General features: G+C 43.2%; 1 protein-coding gene across 41 annotated transcripts in view; it reads right to left on the reverse strand.

The window, feature by feature from the left end:
* The window catches only part of ulk1b (unc-51 like autophagy activating kinase 1), a 37,048-nt gene extending 12,252 nt beyond the window's left edge, over nucleotides 1–24,796 (reverse strand). For 12 of the 41 annotated variants that reach the window (XR_016495960.1, XR_016495967.1, XR_016495959.1 and 9 more), the window contains exons 1-15: nucleotides 23,927–24,796; nucleotides 23,045–23,137; nucleotides 22,892–22,933; nucleotides 12,031–12,063; nucleotides 9,540–9,576; nucleotides 8,320–8,493; nucleotides 6,800–6,873; nucleotides 6,359–6,460; nucleotides 4,015–4,073; nucleotides 3,581–3,663; nucleotides 3,432–3,482; nucleotides 3,150–3,241; nucleotides 2,231–2,393; nucleotides 748–811; nucleotides 539–625 (exon numbers count right to left, since the gene is read on the reverse strand). Coding sequence is in view for 27 of the 41 variants with exons in the window: in XM_036977161.2 (XP_036833056.2) it covers nucleotides 539–625; nucleotides 748–811; nucleotides 2,231–2,393; nucleotides 3,150–3,241; nucleotides 3,432–3,482; nucleotides 3,581–3,663; nucleotides 4,015–4,073; nucleotides 6,359–6,460; nucleotides 6,800–6,873; nucleotides 8,320–8,493; nucleotides 9,540–9,576; nucleotides 12,031–12,063; nucleotides 22,892–22,933; nucleotides 23,045–23,137; nucleotides 23,927–24,016 (1,244 nt within the window). In the remaining 14 variants the exon portion in view is untranslated. Of the gene's footprint in view, nucleotides 1–538; nucleotides 626–747; nucleotides 812–2,230; nucleotides 2,394–3,149; nucleotides 3,242–3,431; nucleotides 3,483–3,580; nucleotides 3,664–4,014; nucleotides 4,074–6,358; nucleotides 6,461–6,799; nucleotides 6,874–8,319; nucleotides 8,523–9,539; nucleotides 9,577–12,030; nucleotides 12,064–22,891; nucleotides 22,934–23,044; nucleotides 23,138–23,325; nucleotides 23,713–23,926 lie in introns of those variants that run through there. The other 29 variants (XR_016495958.1, XR_016495965.1, XR_016495957.1 and 26 more) reach the window with 14 other exon arrangements.
* Between the last annotated feature and the right edge of the window lie 259 nt (nucleotides 24,797–25,055).

The raw sequence follows: 25,055 nt of genomic DNA on the forward strand, positions 1-25,055 counted from the left end.
TACGTTTAACCATTCCATCTGTTAAATGCATTAAGAGAGTGAAACTGCAAAAATACTGAGGAAAAAAATCTATGTAAAAGTGTGTGAGAGAAAGAGTGAAAGAGAGAGAGACAAACAGAGTGAGAGAGAATGAGAGCTGAGAGAGCCCTTGCTTTGGGGTTGACGTACTGGCCAACCGAGTGGCGCAGTGGTCTAAGGCACTGCATCTCAGTGCTAGAGGTGTCACAACAGACACCCTATTTCGAATCCACGCTGTATCATAACCAGCCGTGATTTGGAGTCCCATAGGACGGCGCACAGGGGTTGGCTGGTGTAGGCCATGAATTGTAAATAAGAATTTGTTCTTTACTGACTTGCCGGTCATCGAGCCTTACACACTAATCCTCTTACTATAGAAGGGTATATCATCGACCTTTGCTTTCAGTGCACAATACACCACCCAGCTACCAGGGTGACCTGACTAGCATGCCTAGATGGTTTAATCTGTCTGAACACTGAGAATGAATTCCTGTCCAGTAAGAGTGTGTTTTGCTCTTACCTGATAGGATTGGGGGAGCCACTGTAGGAGGGGGAGTGGGGTGGGGTCTTGCCCTGACTGCCCAGGCCACCAAAAGCTAGCAGAGAGCTAATGAGGAGTTGAGAACACAAAAGTTTTGTGATTATAATGTATATTATATTACTATGAAGAAGTAGGATTGGGTGCATTTACCATCAGCATCTAGGTACGACCCTGACCACTAAACTCACCCGCTGTTCATCAGACTGTCGTGGAACACCTTTCCAGTAGGCCCCTCACAGGTGAGCTCACCTGCTGAGAAACCATGGCAACACATCAAACCAAACTGATGAAACCTTGGAGTAGAAACCTACTACATCCTTAAATCCAGACTTAGTACGTCTCATTTAAATAATTTGTGATTATGAAATATAAAATTGTCGAGGCGACAAAACAAAACCAGGCAAGACATAATGTAAACAAACCCAGACAAGACGTCATAATGTGCTCTGAGAGTTCTCAAGTGGCTCCTGGGCCAGCCACCCTTCCATCAGTCAGTACCAGACAAGCATGTAGGTTACTCTACTGCATAAAAATTACAATTTACAAGTGAGTCAGCTATGAACGTTGCAGCACTAAAATGTAATTCTAATTGACATAGACATGTTCAACAATATAGGCCGTCTACTGCCATGCGATGGTAGCGCTGTTATAAGCTTGATCTCTTGCAGTGCAAACACTTGCCTGGAAAAGTTGACACTCAGCAACTATAGGGTTTAATAAACTCGCCATCAAAAAGGTTGCATTAGAATAAACATAATAAATAGAATAAACTCCACATCCAAGAGGAAAACAATAAGCCAGCTAGCAACTCCAGATACATTTGCAAGAGTATGAATGTTTATTTAGCTGTAAACGAATCACCCAACGGTAGGCTATGCACATTTGCAAGCAATGCGTGTGTGGTCAGATCTATCTGTTTCCTAGTTAGCTTGCTTCACTTCCCAGTAGACAGAGCTGACTTTCGTAAATATTATCCATAGTGTCCAGCATGCTGCTGGCACAGATCGTGCTGAGAAGTCTGAAATATGGTCAAACTAGCAAGTGCTGCACTAGGAAAATATTCTCAATCCCCTGCTGAATGAAAACTGCCCACAATTCATTAAGAAGCTCAAGCTAGCAACATCAAAGCAACTCTAACAACAGACCCACCAGTGGTTTCAAATCTGCAAATCATCAGCTGTCGCAGACAGACCCACAGACAGGAGCCAATATTAATAACCTTTACGACATGCATTTGTCAGCTAAATTACATGTTTATTCTGTGTCACTCAACTCTCATTTGTGAGTCTTGTTTGTATTCAGAGGGATATAGCTAGATTGTGTTGCTGTAGTCGTGGATGGATCAGAGGGACAGATCGGCCTAGTGCATGTTCTATGTGTCATAATTACCTGGATAAATCTTACCTGCAATTTCTTAACAATGCTGCTGTACTTAGAATTTGTAAAATCTTCATTTGTATCACTTCGAAGTGATCCAAATGACAAATTCATCTTTCATCCATTGAGATATATTTTTTTTTAAGTAACATTTTATTAGTCTGGCTTTAAACCTTTATTTTCTTACTCCGAGAGAAAGTGATCAATTCTAAACTTCACTCACAATTTCTGGATTCTATACATCACTGACTGAGCTCTATGGGAGTACATTGGTAGAGTAGAGAGTGTACTCACTGGGAAAGTGGGCGGGTACCATGACAAAGTCGTCTGTGTCACAGGAGGAGTTCTTACTGCTGCAGCCCCCTCCAGACGAGTCCTTGAGGAGGAAGCCAGGGGAATCCTGGGTAGGAGAAGCGAGTGTCTTAGTATGGACCTGCTGGACCTCAGCCAGGGACTGCTGCAGAGAGAGAAAGGAGAGAGAAAGAGAGAGGTAGGAAGGAACGATGACCACAGCACTGACCCTGAACTACCCGCACCGTCTATGTTTCAAACAATCAACCATCCACCATATACAGTATCACTGATAACAGACTATAATCACAAGGGTGTCATCAAATTTCACAGGCAGCAGCACATTACACTAGATTAGACAAAAAGCCCTATACCAGCCAGCAAACACAAGACCGAGCACACACTTTGACAGTATATACTGTATTTTATACCATCTATTGCATCTTGCCTATGCTGCTCTGTCATAGCTCACCCATATATTTATATATTCTTATTCCATTCCTTAGATGTGTGTGTATTAGGTAGTTGGTAGGGAATTGTTAGAGAACTTGTTAGATATTGCTGCACTGTCAGAACTAGAAGCACAAGCATTTCGCTACACTCGCAAAACATCTGCTAACTGTGTGTATGTGACCAAATACAATTTGATTTGATCAACAGTAGCTCTAACCTAGTATGTTTCAGTTAACAACTGTTGGGCAATAACAGTCTATTCTGCCTATGGGTCATTAAGTCAGACAGCTGGGCCTTATCACACAGAGTTGAACACATCATCAGTGATAAGACTGAGGCCCCACGGATGAGTTACTACGGTCACCTCTGAATCACGCTGTTTACAAGATGCTTTAAACAAACACATGGTATATACACTGTATAGCATGCACACAAGCATGTATATATTGATGCACACACACACACTCACCGGTGGGGAGGCCAGGTGTGAGGTGGAAGAGCTGCTACAGGAGCTGGCTGAAGCGGAGCTGGGAAAGCACGTCATGGTCACAGCAGGAGTTGCTGTATGAAAGAAAAATATCAATATCAATTCTCAAAGTAATAAATCAGACTGTCCTCTTCATATGATAGATAGGCCAATTAAGTCAAACCCATCAAAAATCACCAAGAAAACAAGTGAAAATCAATATTGGGATGGTTTGGAGGTTTCAGTTAGGGATGGGAAGATGGATGAATAAGGACTATTAGTCACTTTTCTTCATGGACGAGCTCGCCTCCAGGAAGGGGTGACGGAAGAACTCCTCTACAATGAGAAGAGAAAAAGATTGAAAGCGAGGAACATGCTAGGGATACCCTATCAATTTGAAACATCTCTTAAATAATGAGCGTGGCCAGACTGACCAAAGTCCATGCGGTCCTTGTGGTTTCGCTGCAGAAGACCCAGCAGCAGAAGCCTCAGGGGACAGGAGGTCTCTCTGGGGATACTGGGAGGGGAAACACACAAGTCACCATGAATGCGTGATGGTACTTTACGCGTAATTCCTGCTGTAACAACTGATCAGGGGCATGTTTTGCAATTTGCCAAAAATGGTTAATTTTACAATTGTGGTAGTGAAAGCTACTAAAAGCAGTATGTGAGAGTATGATAATCAAAAGTCATTTGTAACACAGGCAATGATGAAATGTGATCTCCCACAACATTAGTACATTAAAATGGAAGCAACATTAGTGCATTAAAATGGAAGCAACATTCAACAAACAATCTCCTGTGAAAGAATAAATCTAAGAAATCTGAACCCTCGGTCTCTAAAAACAGACAGTTCGTGAACACTTACTTGGGGCTGAGGTTCTTGTTTTTCTCATAAAATAGCCGGAGGTCCTGGGGACTGCTAGCCTACGGGTACACACACACATCAAATCAAAGTTGAATGGTCGTGTACACAGATTTGCAGGTGTTATAGCAGGTGCAGTGAAATGCTTATGTTACTAGCTCCAAATGTGCATTAGAACGTCTCACAAATACAATACCATTTTTTTTATATACAGACAGAACAAATCACTTGAATGTTTGCATGTTTGCAATGTTTGCACACATATTATTTTCAGAGTGGAAAGATCTAAAGTGGAAACAGTCAGTTGACCTTTAAAAATCATTTTCTGGACAGTTTGGATTACTTGTATGTAGTTCACTCTCAGAGACAAGACACCTCTATGGTTTCCCTAAATTAGACTGTCATGTTTTGACCTACCTGAGAGCCTTAGGAAAGGCTGAATAAATAGTATTGTTGAGATAAGACGGTTTGTTTAGAAAAGTCAGTCTGTTTGGACAAGTCTGAGAGAAAACCAAAACAGATTGCTTCCATACCAGTCTGAAATATTGAAGTGCAGGCAAAGCACGTGTGTGCAAATGGCTGGGGAACGACGGCTGGCTAGTGGTCAGTTTGTTCATATGGGCAGAATATAGGGCTTGAATAAATAAAAATGTGCTGCATTCACTGCCTTTCTTTTAAACAGAATAACCTAAATAAAACAGGGTTGGGCGAATAACTTTACAAATTTAATCCATAAGCATACATTAGAGGGTAAACTCATTTAAAACCCGTCTGAAGGTTTTCATATATTTGTTCACGTATGTCTTAAAATACATTTGTTCATATGGGCAGAATATTGTATAAAATATATATATCTTTTTTATAAACTGCAATCGTTGTCTTCCTTTTAGACACAGAAAATAAATCAAGGTTGGGGGAATAACGTGAAATCGATAAGCCTATTAATATATGAATATATTTCAAATGTTCACATATAAAGAAAAGTTATTTCAAGCGTGTAATAATTTATTTACTTTCAAATTGCTTCATGGAATCTAATTATCAATATAATAAAACTAGGCCTATGATAATTCCTTGACATTTGCTTCCAACCCCTTATGGCCCATCAGCGGGACAAGTCTAGCTGAGTCTATAAGAAGGTGTGTTACCGCTTTATCAAGCGTTCCTTTGATATTTTAGGCTACGCGATGAAAACACTTTTCATGGGCACACAAATCCAAAATGATTGCAAATTCAAATGCTTCTTCCTGAAAGAGTCACCTAACTTTTGTATGGTTCTTCAATAGGCTATGCCAAAGTTAATCGACTTACCTGTTGGATGCGCATTAGGTACCTGTTTAGTTAGGCCTAGTGATATTGTCAACCATCCTGGATCATTTCCTTCTGATCCAGGAAATACTTGACAGTCAAGTGACAAACAGCTGTTGTGATCTAGCATACGATGCAAAAACACCCAGTGTGGAAAACGGTGTCCAGAACATGTTGAGGTCTCATTCGCTGCGCAAGGGAAGTTGTGATCCGCGTAAGATCCAACCCAATACCCCTACATTTATGTTGATTATCTGCTATTGTCTACAGATTTACAGTAGGGTACATTTTTAATATTTAAATACTTAAAGATTTAACAGAGAAACCACCAGGGTATTACAGATTTAACAGAGAAGGCATCAAGGCAATGAGTTAATGTTTTCATATGTTTCTGTGCATGGGATTAGACACCGAGGTCGGCTACTTTGCGTGACTGTGTAGGATAGCCTAGGCTGTTGTAGGAACACCCAAAGGTATTTCCTTTCTATTATCCAGGACATTTAATGACAACAAGTTAGTAGCCTAGTGGGCTTCTAAATACATTCTTTTGTGATTTTGAATGATATAAATCATGATAATGATGATGGTAACAGACAGACTCTGGTCCCTTTAATCATAAACTATTGTTACCTTGTGTCTCTGAAATCACATTTCTAATGTCATGTAACAGTCTTGAAAGGACCAAATGTCGTTGGCCTTTCACCAGATGTAATATTTTCATAAAAACAGAAGCCTATGCTACAAAGTATAATATTCTGACCATATGAATTAATTTTAGGCCATAGCCTAAAGAACAGCTACATGATTGAATGAAAAGCAGCAAATAGACAACATTGAGTATTTTATTGAAGAATGTGAAACAAACAGAAACAGGCAATATGCTACGGGGGGGGGGGGGGGGTCTGTTTCTCTCTCTCCCTCTCTGAATGACCCATTTCTGAATTGAGTGGATTCATTTTAAACATTTAAACACCCTCTCTTTGAGTTGGGTATATCTGCGTATGATTGAGTCTTATATCGTTAGGACTATGGTGCTCACCTGAAACGGGGCTTTCCCTGTCAGACACTGGAACAAAATGGTTCCTATGCTCCACAGGTCAGCCTTGGCATCATAGTTCTGAGACATGATGACTTCAGGTGCCTGGTGGATACAGGAAAACATTTCAGAGTTGCCCACATCAAAAATTGGACTGGCAGATAAATGGCAGATAAAACATACAAATAAATACAAATGCTGTATTTAACCAGGCAAGTCAATTCAATTCTTATTTACAATGACGGCCTACCCCGGCCAAACCCAGACGACACTGGGACAATTGTGCGCCGCCCTGTGGGACTCCCAATCACGGCCGGATGTGATGCAGCCTGGATTCGAACCAGGGACTGTAGTGACGCCTCCTGCAGTGCTTTAGACCGCTGCGCCACTAGGGAGTATGACCATAGGCTGTTTGAGGGTGTGTAAGGAACTAGAAGTGCTCACCATGTACATAGGGGACCCACACAGAGTAGCAGCCATCATGTTGTTCTGAAGGTACCGTGCAAACCCAAAGTCAGCTGGAGAGAGGAATAGGAGAGAGAGGGATAGAAGGGGGAAAAGATGATTCAGCAATAAACCGGTTGGTTGTTTAGCAACAAAACCGATGCGAACACAACTATGGTGTAAAACAGACAGGGCTGGCTTAGATTGCTGATAACATATAAACTATACATCCTCTCCAAATGTTTATTGCAACAAATACATTTGTACAACGAGCACTTGTCTCTCAAATACACTGTTACAGTTGTTGATTAGCTAGCAATTTTTTGTAATATTAGCGTTGACAAGAAATCAGTCAAAACACCTCTACTAAACTATATGAAATAGTTTTAAGGTCATACCAATAATCATTTAGCTATTTGATTTTAAGTGTTGAGACCCCTTGAAGTATCAAAATAAATATATATTATTTTTTAGGCCTTACTGCTATTAGCCCATACAAACGCATTGAATAACAGATTCACTACATGGAACAACAGATAGTGCCACTCATTTTTTCAACTGGTACCGGGGACCTTCGGACAAGTCTTGTGAGACCTGTGGGCGTCCTAAAGCAACATCTATGTGTTCGTGAGAGTCTCATCTTACCATAGAGGGGTATTAGTGTGTAGGCTAAACCGTTCGACGCTACAGACGATTTTGTGTGAAGAACAATTTTCGGGATGTCTCATGGTCTGACAAACACTGCTGTAGCTCTGTCACCTTTCACCACAGATGCGCATAGATGCCTGACTGATTTTTATGGGGATTTTGTTTAATGCTAATTAGATTTGTGGGGGTGCGTACATCGACCTTTGGGGGTTAAAAAGGCTAACATTCAAGATCAATGGGCACTGAGAAATATCCACACAAAAATAAATGAGCAAGTTTCAAAAGAAGTATCAGGATTATAGCAGTCTGTTGTGAAGCATGCTTCAGTCTTCACAAAGGCAATCAATTCTGTCTGCAGGATACATGGGCTTGAGAAGGATTAATATGAGTAAGGACTAACGATGTATAAAATTCTGCTCTTCAGTCTTCAGCCCTGCACTCATCCATTCTACCTCATCCCCATACTGTTTTTATTTATTTACTTTTCTGCTCTTTTTGCACACCAATATCTCTACCTGTGCATGACCATCTGATAATTTATCACTCCAGTGTTAATCTGCAAAATAGTAATTATCCGCCTACCTCCTCATGCCTTTTGCATATATAGACTCTCTTTTTTCTACTGTGTTATTGACTTGTTAATTGTTTACACCATGTGTAACTCTGTGTTGTCTGTTCACACTGCTATGCTTTATCTTGGCCAGGTCGCAGTTGCAAATGAGAACTTGTTCTCAACTAGCCTACCTGGTTAAATAAAGGTGGAAAATTAAAAAAATAATAATAATAATAATAATCTTCACAGCTATAAGCTTGAACACGTCTCTATCATTTATATGATGCATTACTGAGCATGTGCACACACACCCCCCTACCTATCTTGATGCAGGTGTTGGTAGAGTGGGACTTGCGTCCTGCGGGGTAGGAGAGCAGAATGTTCTGTGGTTTGAGGTCTCTGTGAATGATCCCCTTGGCCTGCAGCACCCTCATGGCCCCGGCTATCTGCTGCAGGAACACTCGGATAGTGTCCTCACTCAGGGTGCCCTTGGCTAGGGGTGGAGGGGTGGGACAGGACAGACTGACATTAAGGGAAAATAAAATACTCCACCTTATTTGACTATCAAAAGTATGTAAATGACCTTATTTTTCAATACTGAACTTTCTTTTTGGTGCCATTTGACTGTCGTGTGGTTAGCCTTGCTTCACAGACCATAACAAGCATGTTCATTTCACTTCCAAATGTAACGGCAAAAACAGGCCCAGACGAGGCATCGTCTCTCATTCCACCTTCCTCTAGCTCTCACCCCACTGACCTCTCTCTCCAATCACTTCCCTGGCCCAGAGATGGTGTCATAATCCCTCCCTCCCCCTTAGTTGTCTGTGGAAGTCAGACAGCGTGCCCCCCTTGCATCCTAACAGAAACACCAGACCTGTTCCTGTTCCCCAGCAGCCTATCAAAACACAGCTTCCCTGTAGCCTGGGACTGGAGTCTAAATAAACAAGCAGCCTAGGGAGGGCCTAAACTTCCTGTGCTAAATTCAGAGGCCTGGTTGCTTCAGCCCACACCCTCATTACCCACCATTACATCATCCCAGCTTTCATTTTCACTTTGCCAACATACTCTAATACTCTGCCTTGATGCTCTAGGTGACTTTCAATATACCCAGCTTTTTCCACACACAAGCTGGCTCCAGTCACTGTGTGCTCTGAAACCTTCCCCCATTTCACTGAGTGCTCTGAAACCTTCCCCCACTGAATTTGTCACACTATGTGCTTCCCCCATTTCATTGAGTGCTCTGAAACCTTCCCCCACCGAATTTGTCACACTATGTGCTTCCCCCATTTCATTGAGTGCTCTGAAACCTTCCCCCATTTCATTGAGTGCTCTGAAACCTTCCCCCATTTCATTGAGTGCTCTGAAACCTCCCCCCACTTCATTGAGTGCTCTGAAACCTTCCCCCATTTCACTGAGTGCTCTGAAACCTTCCCCCACTGAATTTGTCACACTATGTGCTACAGAGGCCCAACTGAAGGAAAGCAAGCAATTCTAATGAGAGCTTCTCTGGGCTTTTGACAGATGAAATAGTCCACTTACAGTGTAGATAGTCCGCCAGGTCCCCACCATTGCAGTACTAGAGAAAGATAGAGAGATGAAAGGGAATGACATTAGGAGACATACAATCAGCAGAGAGCAACACACACAGAGGTTGAATTGCTGAAGAAACATTAAGGCTTTAAATGCCTGACATTACCCTCAATCAAATGACATTTTTTAGCAAATGTACAAAGTTTTAGTCGGGGACAGCCCTAATGGGGATAGATACATAATACTCCTCACTAAGGAGGTGTGTGTGAGAGAGAGGGGTGGCGGCTAACTGAATGACCCTGATGGTGCAGCATTAATATGAATGAAGCCTGGTCATTGGGTGGGGTACGTTTTGACTCCTTTGTATAACCCTGAACAGGTTTTGTCTTGTGTCACTTCACTCTGTAAGACATACAAGTTCCCTTTTAACAAGAAAGCTAGAGAAACAGTCAAGTTCAGCAGGAATTGGGTCTTTTATTTTGTTAAGCTACTGAGGTGTTTAGTCAGAACCCTCATAGATGGAGGGCGATTAAGTTGACATGACCCAATGGAAACCATGAAACCTACTAGCCTACAGTGGCAAGAAAAAGTATGTGAACCTTTTGGAATTACCTGGATTTCTGCATAAATTGGTCATAAAAATAAAATCTTCATCTAAGTCACAACCATAGACAAACACAGGGTGCTTATACAAATAACACACAAATGATTATATTTTTCTTGTCTATATTTAATACATAATTTAAACATTCACAGTATAGGTTGTAAAAAGTATGTGAACCCCTAGGCTAATGACATCTCCAAAAGCTAATTGGAGTCAGGAGTCAGCTAACCTGGAGTCCAATCAATGAGACGAGATTGGAGATGTTGGTTAGAGCTGCCCTGCTCTATAAAAAACCCTCACAAAACTTGAGTTTGCTATTCTCAAGAAGCATTGCATGACGTGAACCATGCCTAGAACAAAATAGATTAAGATTAAGAATTGTTGACTTGCATAAAGCTGGAAAGGGTTACAAAAGTATCTAAAAGCCTTGATATTCATCAGTCCACAGTAAAAAAAAATATATATATAAATGGAGAAAGTTCAGCACTGTTGCTACTCTCCCTAGGAGTGGCCGTCCTGCAAAGATGACTGCAAGAGCACAATGCAGAATGCTAAATGAGGTTAAGAAGAATCCTAGTGTCAGCTAAAGACTTACAGAAACCTCTGGAACATGATAACATCTCTGTTGACAAGTCTACGATACATAAAACACTAAACAAGAATGGTGTTCGTGAGAGGACACTACGGATGAAGCCACTGCTGTCCAAAAAACAAAACAACGTCTGAAGTTAGCAAAATAACTCTGGATGTTCTACAGCGCTACTGGCAAAATATTCTTTGACAGATTACACTAAAGTTGAGTTGTTTGGAAGGAACACACAACACTATGTGTGGAGAAAAAAAAAGGCACAGCACAACAACCTCATCCCAACTGTAAAGTATGGTGGAGGGAGCATCATGGGTTGGGTCTGCCTTGCTGCCTCAGGGCCTGGACAGCTGCTATCATCAACAGAAAAATGACTTCCCATGTTTATCAATACATTTTGCAGGGGAATGTAAGGTTGTCTGCCTGCCAATTGAAGCTCAACAGAAGTTGGGTGATGCAACAGGACAACGACCCAAAACACAGAATGGCTTCAACAGAAGAAAATACACCTTCACCTCATCCCGATTTGAGATGCTGTGGCTTGACTTCAAGAGAGCGGTTCACACCATATAACCCAAGAATATTGCTGAATTTAAACAGTTTTGTAAAGAGGAATGGTCCAAAATTCCTCCTGACCGTTGTGCAGGTCTGATCCACAACTACAGACAACGTTTGGTTGAGGTTATTGCTGCCAAAAAGAAGGTCAACCAGTTATTAAATCCAAGGGTTCACATACTTTTCTCACCCTGCAGTGTGAATGTTTACACAGTGTGTTCAATAAAGACATGAAAACATATCATTGTTTGTGTAGTATTAGTTTAGAGACTGTTTGTCTATTGCTGTGACTTAGATGAAGATCAGATCAAATTTTATGACCAATTTATGCAGAAATCCAGGTAATTCTAAAGGGTTCACATACGTTTTCTTGCCACTGTAAATAGGTTTGTAAAATTCTGGGACGTTTCAATAAATTCCCTTTTTTCCCCCAGAAATCCATGTTGGAGGATTCCTGTTTTCCTGCATATACCAACCCTCCTGATTCCTCCAAATGGGATTTTGGGAAACCAGGGAATTATAGAAAGTTCCCCGAATTGTTCAACCCTAAGCCTAACTGAACACAATAGCTGTCCTGAGGTCTGATTGTAATTTGATTAGGCACAACCGAGGATCTGTAGCTTTTTTCCCCTTCTTTATACAGAAGTTAATTCTCTCCCCAATGCACATGTCTCCTGCGAGCCAAAGGACCTAGCTAATTACAGTCTCAGTAAGGGTCGAGTTAGAGCAGGGGTGCTTATGTCGAACAAGCTTACCTCCATGACCAGGTACACAGAACTGGCCGTTTCCTAGAGAGAGACAAACACACACAAGTCAGGGTGGGTGCAGAGGACAAAAAGGAAAGAGCAATACATCCAGGTGTCGGAGGTTTTCGCATGTCAACACTTTGGCCACTTGGAACAATCGGATCTGTGACAATGTGTTATGGAGCAGGAGTTGATGAAGGCACACACCTACTTGTGCTCTGTGACTTAAGTAAAAAGTCATTGCTTCACTGGAGTAGGTAGGGTAAATTAAGAAAGATGACTTCTAAACAGGGACATTTGTAGAGAAGAATATGTAATCAAAAAATGTATGTTAGTCAAATTAAAGTCTACCTCACTGGAACTTACATCTTCTTTGACATAATCCACTACAATGACAACTGGCTTTTTAAGTTGTTTGAGCTCAAACCAAAGATAGAAGCAACGGCACATCACTACACTAAGTCCCTGGGCCATCCATGCTGAGCTAACAGTATGGGCCGTGTTTGCCTGGGGGTCACAGAGGTTAGTGCAGACCAGGAGTGGGGAAGAGTTCAGAGGGTCCCCCTGTTGTGACAGATAAAGTGTGAACCATGTTAAAGCGATTATCTGAGTAATCACGCTCATTCAGCTAAAGGTGGAGAGGATCAACATCTAGCAAGCTAACCTCTACAGGGTTCTCCAGTACTGCTGCCTTCAGCACAAGTAGCACACCGATAGAACTGAGCTCATCATAGAACATATTGGGAGCAAGGCTTAACCTGACTAATTAAAATTCAGAAGCACCATGAATGTGCCACAGAGCCATATGAATATGGGGGCTGCCTGCATGACACACAAACAGGAAAGTTCAATTTAGAAACGGATAGGCTCGTCTTCTCCCATAGCAACAGTTGGCATGTCAAGAGTATAATGGATTATAAAGCACTGTAATTAAAAATTACTGTATGCAGTGTCTGAGCGTTCATTTCAGAGAGGCATCTGCATTAAAGCTAATTGGGTTTTTGTGGGGGGACAGCTTGACTTGGTTGACAAAGGCAATATTGGACCACCAGGGAGGTTCACTGTTAAAGAGATGGTACAAGTCTATTGTCTGAAACCAAAACAAATTATCTTCCAAAGCACAAACAAACAATTAGAGTTGTACGCCATATTAGGCCCACCTCAGTAGCTTGTAGGGCTGTGACGATACCAGTATCAGAATATATTAAAACAAGAAGCAGACCAAACTCTGTGGTCCTTTAAAAACCTGCTGTATGTCAAATATTGTGTGCTACATAGCTTGGAAAATACATAAAATGTGACCCTGGATGACAACATAATGTTTGTTTCCAACATTAGGGCTGTTTTCCTAAAGAAGTTAAATCAGCCTGTTTTGTTTCCTTGCCACGATACTAACGAGTATCACGATACTGGTATCGTCCAGGCCCTAGTAGCTTGGCTGCTCTTTGACACTGAAAACAAATGGGCATTACTGAGCCCTGGCAACCATTTTTTTTCTCTACGTTTTACCAACAGCTTGTCAGCCATGGCACATGCCTTATGAAAACAAGACAGTGCAGCACACTTCAAAAAGCCCTTCACATAGAAACAGATGACCCTGCTCTTTCTCCATGTCTAGGTCTCTTTCGACAGCCAATCAGAGCTAGAGTACTGGCTGATCTCAGAGTTAACTACTGCTGAGTCAAAGCTTCTGAAGTTGTTTTTTTGGCCAGATAGCAGCCAGCCATCTGGTTTCCATTGTACTTTGCCAGGCAGGCAGGGACAGAGATACAGTATGTCTGCCCAAGGTGGTTTTGGCTTACTGACCTGCTAGCATATCCTGTTTATGACAACCAGCATACAATAGAAAATGATGCATACAGCGCTCCTCCCCAATGCTACGTGCCAAGAGGAGTGTAGGCCTACATGCCAGCCAGGTGTTAACACATGCCAACACAGGAGCTTAACACAGGGCATGGCTTTTCTTCTCCACACACCACGCCACTCACATGTAGCAAGGAGCCCAGTGAACTGCAGCACATATCATGCAGGGATGCACAGAACTGTGTTTACCTCACAGGTCAAACATACATGTATGTTTGCCCAGAGGCCTAAATCAGCCTAGCCTCGAAAATTACCAGACTGTAGCGAAACAGAATGTAAACTTCCGAGATTTCTGGATGGTTTTACGAGGTTAACTGCAGCAAAGGTAAATACAAAACCTATCTTATAGAAATACTGTAGCATGAAATATAGTAAGACTTTGAAGCTGGTGGAATAGGAAAAGACAAGGCAAGCCTAATGATCTAGATCAGGGATGTGCAACTTTGATGGGGGCGGAGTCCCACAAATAATCTGAACTCATCACAAGGGGCCGCAGTTGCTCGCGGGTCTGCGTACCCGCATCCTGAAATATTTGTAGTTTTTAATATATTGGTGTGAGACTAACAAAATCAATGGGGGCCCCGACAATGAGGGGCCTCAACAATGATAACAAATTTAGATAGCTAGTAATCCCAAAAATGTTAGCTGACATGGGCTAATTGACCGACATAAGAGTAAAACTGCTGATGCACAACCAAATTTCGAAATTGCAACTTGTGTTCTCGTCACTTCCTGTTGAACGCAGAACTAAGGAGAGCTCGGTTTGTTGTTTTGGAAAAGTTTGTAGTATAGGAACAAATTGAAAGGCTATTGAAAAAATGTGGAAACTAAATCGAATCAAATGTTATTAGTCACATGCGCCAAAAACAACCTTACAGTGAAATGCTTACATACAAGCACCTAACCAACAATGCAGTTTCAAAAATATGAATAAGAAATAAAAGGAACAAGTAATTAAAGAGCAGCAGTAAAATAACAATAGCGAGACTATATACATGGGGTACCGGTACAGAGTCAATGTGCGGGGGTACCAGTTAGTCGAGGTAATTGAGGTAATATGTACATGTAGGTTTGATTAGATGTTCATGAGTCTTAGGGCTTGGGGGGGTAGAAGCTGTTTAGAAGCCTCTTGGACCTAGACTTGGCACAGCTTGTCATGCGGTAGCAGAGAGAAGTCTATGAATAGGGTGGCTGGAGTATTTGACAATGTTAAGGGCCTTCCTCTGACACCGCCTTTTATAGAGGTCCTGGATGGCAGGAAGCTTGGCTCCAGTGATGTACTGGGCCGTGTGCACTACCATCAGTAGGGCCTTGCGGTCGGAGGCCGAGGAGTTGCCATACCAGGCAGTGATGCTCTCGATGGTGCAGCTGTAGAACTTTCAGGATTTTTATTTATTTATTTTTTTTATTTCACCTTTATTTAACCAGGTAGGCTAGTTGAGAACAAGTTCTCATTTGCAACTGCGACCTGGCCAAGATAAGGCACAGCAGTGTGAACAGACAACACAGAGTTACACATGGAGTAAACAATTAACAAGTCAATAACACAGTAGAAAAAAGGGGAGTCTATATATACATTGTGTGCAAAAGGCATGAGAAGGTAGGCAAATAATTACAATTATGCAGATTAACACTGGCGTGATAAATGATCAGATGGTTATGTAAAGGTAGAGATAGAGATATTGGTGTGCAAAAGAGCAGAAAAATAAATAAATAAAAACAGTATGGTGATGAGGTAGGTGAAAATGGGTGGGCTATTTACCAATAGACTATGTACAGCTGCAGCGATCGGTTAGCTGCTCAGATAGCAGATGTTTGAAGTTGGTGAGGGAGATAAAAGTCTCCAACTTCAGCGATTTTTGCAATTCGTTCCAATCACAGGCAGCAGAGAACTGGAACGAAAGGCGGCCAAATGAGGTGTTGGCTTTAGGGATGATCAGTGAGATACACCTGCTGGAGCGCGTGCTACGGATGGGTGTTGCCATCGTAACCAGTGAACTGAGATAAGGCGGAGCTTTACCTAGCATGGACTTGTAGATGACCTGGAGCCAGTGGGTCTGGCGACGAATATGTAGCGAGGGCCAGCCGACTAGAGCATACAAGTCGCAGTGGTGGGTGGTATAAGGTGCTTTAGTGACAAAACGGATGGCACTGTGATAAACTGCATCCAGTTTGCTGAGTAGAGTGTTGGAAGCAATTTTGTAGATGACATCGCCGAAGTCGAGGATCGGTAGGATAGTCAGTTTTACTAGGGTAAGTTTGGCGGCGTGAGTGAAGGAGGCTTTGTTGCGGAATAGAAAGCCGACTCTTGATTTGATTTTCGATTGGAGATGTTTGATATGGGTCTGGAAGGAGAGTTTAGAGTCTAGCCAGACACCTAGGTACTTATAGATGTCCACATATTCAAGGTCGGAACCATCCAGGGTGGTGATACTGGTCAGGCGTGCGGGTGCAGGCAGCGAACGGTTGAAAAGCATGCATTTGGTTTTACTAGCGTTTAAGAGCAGTTGGAGGCCACGGAAGGAGTGCTGTATGGCATTGAAGCTCGTTTGGAGGTTAGATAGCACAGTGTCCAAGGACGGGCCGGAAGTATATAGAATGGTGTCGTCTGCGTAGAGGTGGATCAGGGAATCGCCCGCAGCATGAGAAACATCATTGATATATACAGAGAAAAGAGTCGGCCCGAGAATTGAACCCTGTGGCACCCCCATAGAGACTGCCAGAGGACCGGACAGCATGCCCTCCGATTTGACACACTGAACTCTGTCTGCAAAGTAATTGGTGAACCAGGCAAGGCAGTCATCCGAAAAACCGAGGCTACTGAGTCTGCCGATAAGAATACGGTGATTGACAGAGTCGAAAGCCTTGGCAAGGTCTATGAAGACGGCTGCACAGTACTGTCTTTTATCGATGGCGGTTATGATATCGTTTAGTACCTTGAGCGTGGCTGAGGTACACCCGTGACCGGCTCGGAAACCAGATTGCACAGCGGAGAAGGTACGGTGGGATTCAAGATGGTCAGTGATCTGTTTGTTGACTTGGCTTTCGAAGACCTTAGATAGGCAGGGCAGGATGGATATTGGTCTGTAACAGTTTGGGTCCAGGGTGTCGCCCCCTTTGAAGAGGGGGATGACTGCGGCAGCTTTCCAATCCTTGGGGATCTCAGACGATATGAAAGAGAGGTTGAACAGGCTGGTAATAGGGGTTGCGACAATGGCGGCGGATAGTTTCAGGAATAGAGGGTCCAGATTGTCAAGCCCAGCTGATTTGTACGGGTCCAGGTTTTGCAGCTCTTTCAGAACATCTGCTATCTGGATTTGGGTAAAGGAGAACCTGGAGAGGCTTGGGCGAGTAGCTGCGGGGGGGGGGGAGCTGTTGGACGAGGTTGGAGTAGCCAGGCGGAAGGCATGGCCAGCCGTTGAGAAATGCTTGTTGAAGTTTTCGATAATCATGGATTTATCGGTGGTGACCGTGTTACCTAGCCTCAGTGCAGTGGGCAGCTGGGAGGAGGTGCTCTTGTTCTCCATGGACTTCACAGTGTCCCAGAACTTTTTGGAGTTGGAGCTACAGGATGCAAACTTCTGCCTGAAGAAGTTGGCTTTAGCTTTCCTGACTGACTGTGTGTATTGGTTCCTGACTTCCCTGAACAGTTGCATATCGCGGGGACTGTTCGATGTTAGTGCAGTCCGCCACAGGATGTTTTTGTGCTGGTCGAGGGCAGTCAGGTCTGGAGTGAACCAGGGGCTATATCTGTTCTTAGTTCTGCATTTTTTGAACGGAGCATGCTTATCTAAAATGGTGAGGAAGTTACTTTTAAAGAAAGACCAGGCATCCTCAACTGACGGGATGAGGTCAATGTCCTTCCAGGATACCCGGGCCAGGTCGATTAGAAAGGCCTGCTCACAGAAGTGTTTTAGGGAGCGTTTGACAGTGATGAGGGGTGGTCGTTTGACTGCGGCTCCATAGCGGATACAGGCAATGAGGCAGTGATCGCTGAGATCCTGGTTGAAGACAGCGGAGGTGTATTTGGAGGGCCAGTTGGTCAGGATGACGTCAATGAGGGTGCCCTTGTTTACAGAGTTAGGGTTGTACCTGGTGGGTTCCTTGATGATTTGAGTGAGATTGAGGGCATCTAGCTTAGATTGTAGGACTGCCGGGGTGTTAAGCATATCCCAGTTTAGGTCACCTAACAGAACAAACTCTGAAGCTAGATGGGGGGCGATCAATTCACAAATGGTGTCCAGGGCACAGCTGGGAGCTGAGGGGGGTCGGTAGCAGGCGGCAACAGTGAGAGACTTATTTCTGGCGAGAGTAATTTTCAAAATTAGTAGTTCGAACTGTTTGGGTATGGACCTGGAAAGTATGACATTACTTTGCAGGCTATCTCTGCAGTAGACTGCAACTCCTCCTCCTTTGGCAGTTCTATCTTGACGGAAGATGTTATAGTTGGGTATGGAAATCTCAGAATTTTTGGTGGCCTTCCTGAGCCAGGATTCAGACACGGCAAGGACATCAGGGTTAGCAGAGTGTGCTAGAGCAGTGAGTAAGACAAACTTAGGGAGGAGGCTTCTGATGTTGACATGCATGAAACCAAGGCTTTTTCGATCACAGAAGTCAACAAATGAGGGTGCCTGGGGACATGCAGGGCCTGGGTTTACCTCCACATCACCCGCGGAACAGAGAAGGAGTAGTATGAGGGTGCGGCTGAAGGCTATCAAAACTGGTCGCCTAGGGCGTTGGGGACAGAGAATAAGAGGAGCAGGTTTCTGGGCATGGTAGAATATATTCAGGGCATAATGCGCAAACAGGGGTATGGTGGGGTGCGGGTACAGCGGAGGTAAGCCCAGGCACTGGGTGATGATGAGAGAGGTTGTATCTCTGGACATGCTGGTTGTAATGGGTGAGGTCACCGCATGTGTGGGGGGTGGGACAAAGGAGGTAACAGGGGTATAAAGAGTGGAACTAGGGGCTCCATTGTAAACTAAAACAATGATAACTAACCTGCACAACAGTATACAAGGCATATTGACATTTGAGAAAGACATACAGCGAGGCATACAGTAATCACAGGTGTTGAATTGGGAGAGCTAGCTAAAACAGTAGGTGAGACAACAGCTAATCAGCTAGCACAACAACAGCAGGTAGAATGGCGATTGATTAGGCAGAGGGTCGGATTAACTACACACAGAGCCTAAGTGCGGCTGGGGCCGACAGATAAAACATAAACAAGCAGAATGGATTACCGTGATTAATGGACAGTCCAGCATGCATCAGCTATGTAGCCAAGTGATCAGTGTCCAAGGGGCAGCGGTGGATGGGGCAGGGAAGCTGGACTGGCGAGTGTTATCCAGGTTAGAAAACTAACAATGACCAAATAGCTTGTAGCCAGTTAGCTGGTTAGCTTCTGGAGGTTCTTGAGTGTGTTCTAAAAATGTAAAGATAATAGCGGTTCCGTATCACATTGGGTGAGGCAGGTTACCGGAAGGTATAAACAAATTAAAAATCGAAAAGGGATAGAAAGTAAATATGGGTTCAGTGAGTGTTTGGGGCGCGGCGATTCAGACGGTTAGCAGGCCTGTGCTAACAAGCTAACAGTTAGTAGACGGTGCTAAACACGGTAGCAGTTAGCGGACCGGGCTAAACAAGCTAGCAGTTAGCAGGCCGAGTTTGCAAGCAAGGAGATAGCAAGGGCTAGAGAGTTAGCCTTTGGGGACGTCGCGATGGGGGTATCTGTTTATTCCTCTTCATGCAGTGACATCGATGGACCGGTCGTGGGTCTGGATATTGTAGCCCAGGAGCTCAGAATGTTCCGTTTGCGATGGGAATCCGGGGATGAAAAATAAAATAAAATAATAAATAGGTCCGTTATGCTCTGGTTAGAGTCGCGTTGTTCGAACTGGCGAGAGCTTTCCGAGCTAAAGGTTAGCTGATGACCGGTTAGCTGAAGACCGCTAGCAATGGATCTGAGGACCCATGCCTAATCTTTTCAGTCTCCCGAGGGGGAATAGGTTTTGTTGTGCCCTCTTCACGACTGTCTTGGTGTGCTTGGACCAAGTTAGTTTGCTGGTGATGTGGACACCAAAGAATTTGAAGCTCTCAACCTGCTCCACTACAGCCCTGTCGATGAGAATGGGGGCATGCTCGGTCCTGCTTTTCCTGTAGTCCACAATCATCTCCTTGGTCTTGATCACGTTGCGGGAGAGGTTGTTGTCCTGGCACCACACGACCTCCTCCCTCTGTGATTAGGCCTACCATTGATGTGTCATCGGAAAACTTAATGATGGTGTTGGAGTTGTGCCTGCCTGTGCAGTCATGAGTGAACAGGGAGTACAGGAGGGGACTAAGCACACACCCCTGAGGGGCCCCCCATGTTGAGGATCAGTGTGGCAGATGTGTTGTTACCTACCCTTACCACCTGGGGGCGGCCCGTCAGAAAGTCCAGGATCCAGAGGGAGGTGTTTAGTCCCAGTGTCCTTAGCTTATTGATGAGATTTGAGGGCACTGTGGTGCTGAATGCTCAGCTGTAGTCAATGAACAGCATTCTCACATAGGTGTTCCTTTTGTCCAGGTGGGAAAGGACAGTGTGGAGTGCAATAGAGATTGCATCATCTCTGGATCTGCAAATTGGAGTGGGTCTAGGGTATCTGGGATAATGGTATTAATGTGAGCCATGACCAGCCTTTCAAAGCACTTCATGGCTACAGATGTGAGCGCTACGGTCGGTATTCATTTAGGCAGGTTACCGTAGTGTTCTTGGGCACAGGGACTATGGTGGTCTGCTTAAAACATGTATTACAGACTTGGACAGGGAGAGGTTAAAAAGGTCAGTGAAGACACTTGCCAGCTGGTCAGCGCAGGCTCGCAGTACACGCCCTTGTAATTGATGAAGCCAATGCCTGAAGTGGTGTACTTCTCAATGCCATCGGAAGAATCCTGGGACATATTCCAGTCTGTGCTAGCAAAACAGTCCTGTTGCTTAGCATCTGCTTCATCTGACCACTTTTTTATTGACCAAGTCACTGGTGAATCCTGCTTTAATATTTGCTTGTAAGCAGGAATCAGGAGGATAGAATTATGGTCAGATTTGCCAAATGGAGGGTGAGGGAGAGCTTGGTACGCGTCTCTGTTTGTGGAAAAAAGACGGTCCAGAGTTTTCCCCTCTCTGGTTGCACATTAGTTTCCCTGCATTAAAGTCCCTGACCACTAGAAGCGCCGCCTCTGGATGAGCGGTTTCCTGTTTGCTTATAGCAGACCACAGCTCATTGAATGCGGTCTTAGTGCCAGCATCAGTCTGTGGTGGTATACGCAAAATACGAAAAATACAGATGAAAACTCTAGGTAGATAGTGTGGTCTACAGCTTATCATAAGATACTCTACACTCTACACTTCCTTAGATATCTAGCACCAGCTGTTGTTTACATATATACATAGTTTCCCCCCCTTGCCTTACCAGACGCCGCGGTTCTATCCTGCCGATACAGTGTATAACCAGCCAGCTGTATGTTGATATTGTTGTCGTTCAGCCACGACTCCGTGAAGTCTAAGAAATGTGTTTTTAATGTCACGTTGGTAGGTTAAACATCCTTGTAGGTCGGCGATTCCCCCCCCCAATGATGCATGCATGTTAACTAGTAGAACAGAAGGCAGTGGGGGTTTACTCGATCGCCTATGAATTCTCAGAAGGCAGCCTGACCTCTGTCCTCTTTTTCTCCATCTTCTCTTCATGCAAATGACAGGGATTTGGGCCTATTCCTAGGAAAGCAGTATGTCCTTCACGTCGGGCTCGTCGGACTTGTTAAAGGAAAAAAAAGCATCTGCCAGTTTGTGGTGAGTAATCGCTGTTCTGATGTCAATTTTGTAAATTTAGTGAGGGAGAGGTGTAAAAATAATTTTTAGCGATCAATAATGGCAACCCTCCTGGCATTGACAACTGAACGCTCAACTAAGAAAAGCCAACTGACATTAACTCCTGAGGTGCTGACCTGTTGCAACCTCTACAACCACTGATTAGTATTTGACCCTGCTGGTCATCTATGAACGTTTGAACATCTTGAAGATGTACTCTTAGAATATCTGCACGGCACAGCGAAAAGGGGATTGTCAACCCCTCAGAGCCTGGTTCATCACTAGGTTTCTTCCTAGCCACTGTGCTTCAACATCTGTATTGCTTGCTGTTTGGGGTTTTAGGCTGGGTTTCTGTATAGGCACTTTGTGAAATCTGCTGATGTAAAAAAGGACTTCTCTGACTACTGGAACACGCCTGTATGAGATCATCTTCAATCATCGCCACTTAGAGCCATATGGTTTCATAGTGGGACCACAGAAAGATGGCTACCAACACCCTTCAGTGGGATGTGACATTCCAGTTTCTGGAACCATTTTTACCACCTGACCGTGACCTTGTTATTGCTTGAGGCGGAAAGGATCGTCAAATGAACTAATGTGTCTTAAAATTAGCACAGATCAAGCTACACTGGGTCGGGCCAATTTGTGTTGTAAGATGTGGATATTTTGAAGCTGCTCCAGTATTCATGATTGTCAATTTTTTCATGTGTAGGAAGACCATGAATAATAAAAATGTAGATCATTGGCAAAAAGTTTTTTATAATAATATTGTAATGAAACAGGCAGGGAGGGAGCAGGCACTTTGACCTTCTAGCCCGAAGTCCAGCGCGCTATCAACTGTGCCCCAAAAGCATGCTCAAGCGGCAGAGTTGATATCCGCGATTATAAACCCAGGGTCGTTACAATATAAACAGGCCTATGATCAAACTTTGGTCACAATCAGCAAGTGATGTAACAAAGATTAAATTAACAGAAGTGGGTCAAAATTAGAATTTCCACCAACACGCACAAATGCTCTTCTTGGCTGATATGACAACTGGGACATGGAAGAACAACATGACACGCTTTAAACTTAGTATAAACAGAAGTTCAAACTCCATAGTAGAAATCTTGCCCTGTCCACACATTTCTTAAAAATGTATTTGGTTTAATAATACATACCTGAAAGTCATGTAATGCAACAATGTTTTCATGTTTTAGTTCCTGGGGAAAATAAACAGGAAATGTTAGTTCGTTGCAAATAAAAACTCAATTTGAGTGAACATATGGAAATGATTGAATATACTACATCAAAAATAAAACTGGTTGCCTTACCTTGAGAATTTTGATCTCTTTCCCCAGAAGGGTCTGAGACTTTGCCAAGTTCTTCTTGTTTATGCATTTCACGGCCACCTCCCAGTCGTGTTTCTAAAGACAGACAAACAAGAATGATGAATTATAATGCAGTTTGACTAGAATTTTCTGGATGCCTGTAAGGCTGTTTAAAGAATGTTAATAGGTGAAATGCATGGAACATAAAATAGTGAAAGTGGTAAGGTAGCCTACTATATAGCGAAGGAATTACCCATGGACACAGGACTTAAATCCTTAGTTACCTACTAGCTATAAGAGGCATGGTGACAACATATAGAGGAATGTATAGCAGGCTTGGCTCCATTTTCCCATGGACCAGAATCCTCCCTCAGCATGAAGTGTGTTGATGTTGGACAGACATGTCTCAGCATGCCTTTGTGGTCAATACTTACATTTGGTCTTTTGGAATAGCAATTTTTCCCCTCTTTATCATTTCACAACACCCTACCCACCCACTTCAACATAAAATTATAATTCTAGCCTAGATGTTAGACCATCACAAACCCACCGCCCAAACTGTTAAAGAAAAATACTAATGTATGTTCATAATACACTTGTAATAAATTATCATCATGAGACTCAAAAGATCACATTTCATCTGCAAATGGCTGTTGATATTTTTCATCATCAACCCAGACGATCACATCCTTCAGCTGCCAGGCCTCTCGATTTAAGGTCGTACTAAAACAACATCAGAGCAAATTCTACAAACGTAGGAGAAACATGATGAACAATGCATACGGGAAGACTTAATTTGAATAATAGCTAAATTGATACAATCTTGTTAGATCTAGAAAAAATACATTAAAACACGTTTAAAAAAATGCCACATCGTCGCCTCACCTCTCTATTCCTGCCTTTGAACACCACCGCAAATGCACCGTGTCCTATCAAATCCTTCCTGCTAAACTCGAATTTCCCCACGGTTTCCATCGCTCCAGAACCTCAGGGTTTTATTTTGAGGTAAAATGAAAAGCGTTGCAGGGTTGCAGATCTCTCTCGGATGTCCCTTTCTCCTCCGTGAAGTAGGCACAGCTGGAAAGTTCACCTCGTCTTTCGATTGCCATTGGCTGCCTTCCTGAGAAAGAACGATTTTCTTCTCGCATGTTTAGCTAACGTATGGAAAGGAGTCTGCCTCCTTTCAACAATATACGAGTCCCATGTTTCTTTGTTATGGTAGTTAGCTAGCTAGCACAACTGACGCAGTGTTTACAAAGATACTAACTCCAATGTAGACTGGCTAGGTAGCTGCTAGCTTAAATATCCACCTTAAAAACAGAAGCCTCGGTTTTGTTTGTGTACGGAGGAAATCGTTGGCTCCATTGCAACCCGTTCAATAATGTGTTGTAATTTGTTCCAACGCAAGTTCACGATAATTAGGCTAGCGGCATCTCGTAATAATTTAAATGGACTTGAGTAGTAGTTATTTTTTCTTTGCAGAGCAATCCTCGTATCAATGGTGGTCTCTAAAAAGCCTCCAGTTACTCTCCAAGCACCGAAATGTTGCGCAGGCGCACGAACTTAAAGCTTTAATTTAAAGAGAGGTGTCACATCGGTGTTCTGTTGTTGCCTACTCTACTGCATGTAACCACGTAAATACTATACCACCTCCTACACTATAGAGTACAACGGTATGAGCCATATCACCCATTACACCTAGCGGCCAAACAGGTAAATGGTTCCAATCGTTTTTCCACCATTAATTTTTCTCATAAGGGATTATAGAAAAAAAGGGCTGTGTTTTGTGTAGGCTTTTCCTCGGGTGACGTTTTGACACATGTAAATCTCTCTAGGACAAGGTCACATTTATCAATATATTTACCTCCGAAAAATGAAACGCTAATTAGCTGCTAATGTGGCTATCAAATCAAATTTTATTGGTCACATATTTAGCAGATGTTATTGCGGGTGAAGCGAAATCCTTGTGTTCCTAGCTCCAACAGTACAGTAATATCTAACAATTCACAACAAT

Source organism: Oncorhynchus mykiss, chromosome 5, assembly GCF_057628025.1.
Source record: "Oncorhynchus mykiss isolate SJ-2025 chromosome 5, ASM5762802v1, whole genome shotgun sequence".
NCBI classification, from domain to species: domain Eukaryota; kingdom Metazoa; phylum Chordata; class Actinopteri; order Salmoniformes; family Salmonidae; genus Oncorhynchus; species Oncorhynchus mykiss.